The sequence below is a fragment of the Monoraphidium neglectum genome (genome assembly GCF_000611645.1).
Source record: "Monoraphidium neglectum strain SAG 48.87 unplaced genomic scaffold scaffold01447, whole genome shotgun sequence".
In the NCBI taxonomy this organism is placed as follows: Eukaryota; Viridiplantae; Chlorophyta; class Chlorophyceae; order Sphaeropleales; family Selenastraceae; genus Monoraphidium; species Monoraphidium neglectum.
The window spans coordinates 6,132-8,427 of record NW_014012181.1 but is presented as its reverse complement, the minus strand read 5'-3'; the positions used below and the strand labels follow the sequence as shown (position 1 = coordinate 8,427).

The window sequence follows — 2,296 nt, the reverse complement described above, 5'->3', positions numbered from 1 at the left end:
AGCAGGATGACTGCCCTTGTGCTTGTGTGCAGGATTTAATCATAGCACTGAGTGCAGCCTTGAGTGGAGCCTTGAGTGGAGCCTTGAGTGCAGGCTTGAGTGCAGGCTTGAGTGCAGCCTTGAGTGCAGCGACACACCAGACCCACAGTTGCAAATTGAGGCAGAAAGTGTTGTTGTTTTATGTTCACGGTGCATGCAGCACGTGCGTTTGCAGAGTCAAGCAGCCATGCAAGCAACCAGAGTGCTTTTTAAATCAGTACCGTAGTGCCTTTGGACATTTCTCAGCAGCACCTGCAAGAATGTCAAACCTTGAGAGTGTATCGCACAGCAAAAGACGGTATGAACAACTCCTCATACACCTCGGATATTGATGGGTTCTTGCACGTGCTGTCGAGCAGCACTACAGCAAAGTAAGTGCCTGGGGTGGAGGGCAGCTTGAGCCCCGTGATGACGGCCGTCGCCTTGGCGTTCACTGCCACCTGGGCAGTCAGCTCCGCGGTCGACACCCAGCCCGCCCCGCTGCTCGTCGTGCAATTGAAGTCAATTTCAGGCAGCTCGTCCGAGTTCGCAAACGCCGCCACGACGCCGAGCGCGCCGCGCGCGTTGCCAACGTTCTTGAAGGTGATCCTGAGCTCGGCGGTGCCGCCGGACCTGAGGCCGCCGCGCGCGATCAGCTTCGCTGTGCCAGTTTCAATGAAGTCCGGCAGCGGCGCAGGGAGGGCCTTGACGAACAAGGACCCGAGGTTGTCGCTTTCGCGGTGTTCCACAGTGGCGCAGTCTGTCGAGAATCCGCGACAGCAAGCGGGAGTAGTGGTACAGCGAGCTTGTTGCGCCGCACAGGCAGGGGTCGCCCGATGACCCGGCTTGACCCATCATCAGCCCAGACACTGCCTTTGTCTGCTCTGAGCCCAGAGACTGCACACAATCCTCCTACCGGCATCAACCAGGACTTGGAGCTCGTAGAAGCCGGGCGTGGTGGGCGTCTTGAGGCCAGGCACCTTGAACACCTTCACCTTGCCTGGCTGAATGGTGTCGGTAAACTTCAGTGTGACGTCCGGAGAGGGAGTGGTGCAGTTCAAGACCCGGGTGTCGTTATCAGGGACAGACAAGAGCTGCGCACGCGGCCAGGGGCGAGGGGCGAGGGGCGAGGGCGAGGGCGAGGGCGAGGGCGAGGGCGAGGGCGAGGGCGAGGCGTGCGTGAGCCACGGGTCAGAGGGGGTCCCGGCGTTTTGTCCGAGGTCGCGGCAGCAGATCGCTTGTCACTCAGGGATGGCCGAGTCGCATTCCAAGGCACCTGCTGCTATTACCATCACGCTTTGGCGGGGCAGGCGATCTCATCATCATCGTAGATCAGCACGACCACAGCAGCTCCCCGCGTGCGTTTGCGCAAGCCGCGCACCTTGATTGTGCCAATAGGTGCCGCCTTGCTGCCCGTGTTTTTGACCGCGACCTCGACATCAAAGGTGCCACCAATGAGGGCCGCGAAACTCTCTTGGACGGGGTTTTTCTTGCTCCAGCGCACAGAATTTCTAGAATCTAGTGACAAATTTGGGATGGGCTGTAGGGAACGGTGGCGTGCGTCGGCCGCCGGGCCAGCAAAAGGGGGGTGTTGGGGGGGATGGGGTGTGAGTAGCATTCGTTGGGGGCGTGAGCTGTATGTGTGTGTGAAGGGGGCAAGGGGGGGGGGAGCCCGGGGAACATCTCAAAAAGCAGCAGCACAAAATGCAACGTGATTGACCTATTGCGTGCAACCTCATGCCCTCCCAGCGCTTCCCCAGCTCCATCCTGTCTACACAAACACACATTGGCGGTCACTGTGTAGTTGAAGGCAAACTGGTTGCCCTCGCTGGTCTCATTGACCTGGAAAGTGGCAGGGGCGGCGAGCAGGGGTGTTTCACTCTGCAGCAGAGGTTGTGTTGCTGTGTTGGGGCGCGACACGCGCATCAGGTTGTTGGGCGACCCAGGCGTCTTGATGCGCGCCACGTGGCTCGCGAGGCCGGCGCTGCACTATCTAGGCTGGGGCCCAATCAGGCGGCACGCCCACGCTGGGCAGCTGCTGTGGCAGCTTCCCGCCGGCTGACAATGCTGTGCGATGCAAACCAGAGGCACGAGCCGGAAACCGCTGCTGCGGCTTCCACTGGCGCGGTTGGCGTGCCCGGGCAGCGGGCTGCTGCGTGAGGTGTGTGGTGCCTGCTTGCGCGCTCTGCAGGGACTCTGCGCGGCCCCCATGGGACGTCCACAACACTGGGTGCGGCAAGATGGCCGCAGGTCGCATCGGCGCCCCCCCCCCCCCCCC

General features: G+C 61.4%; 1 protein-coding gene across 1 annotated transcript in view; it reads right to left on the bottom strand.

Moving 5' to 3' along the window:
* Positions 1-302: 302 nt before the first annotated feature.
* Positions 303-2,296, bottom strand: part of MNEG_7911 (hypothetical protein) — a gene marked incomplete at both ends in the record, with an annotated part of 3,652 nt that continues 1,658 nt past the window's right edge. The window contains 4 exons of the mRNA XM_014043616.1: positions 303-679; positions 935-1,112; positions 1,400-1,489; positions 1,804-1,860. Of these exons, the coding sequence (XP_013899070.1) occupies positions 303-679; positions 935-1,112; positions 1,400-1,489; positions 1,804-1,860 (702 nt within the window). The remainder of the gene's footprint in view (positions 680-934; positions 1,113-1,399; positions 1,490-1,803; positions 1,861-2,296) is intronic.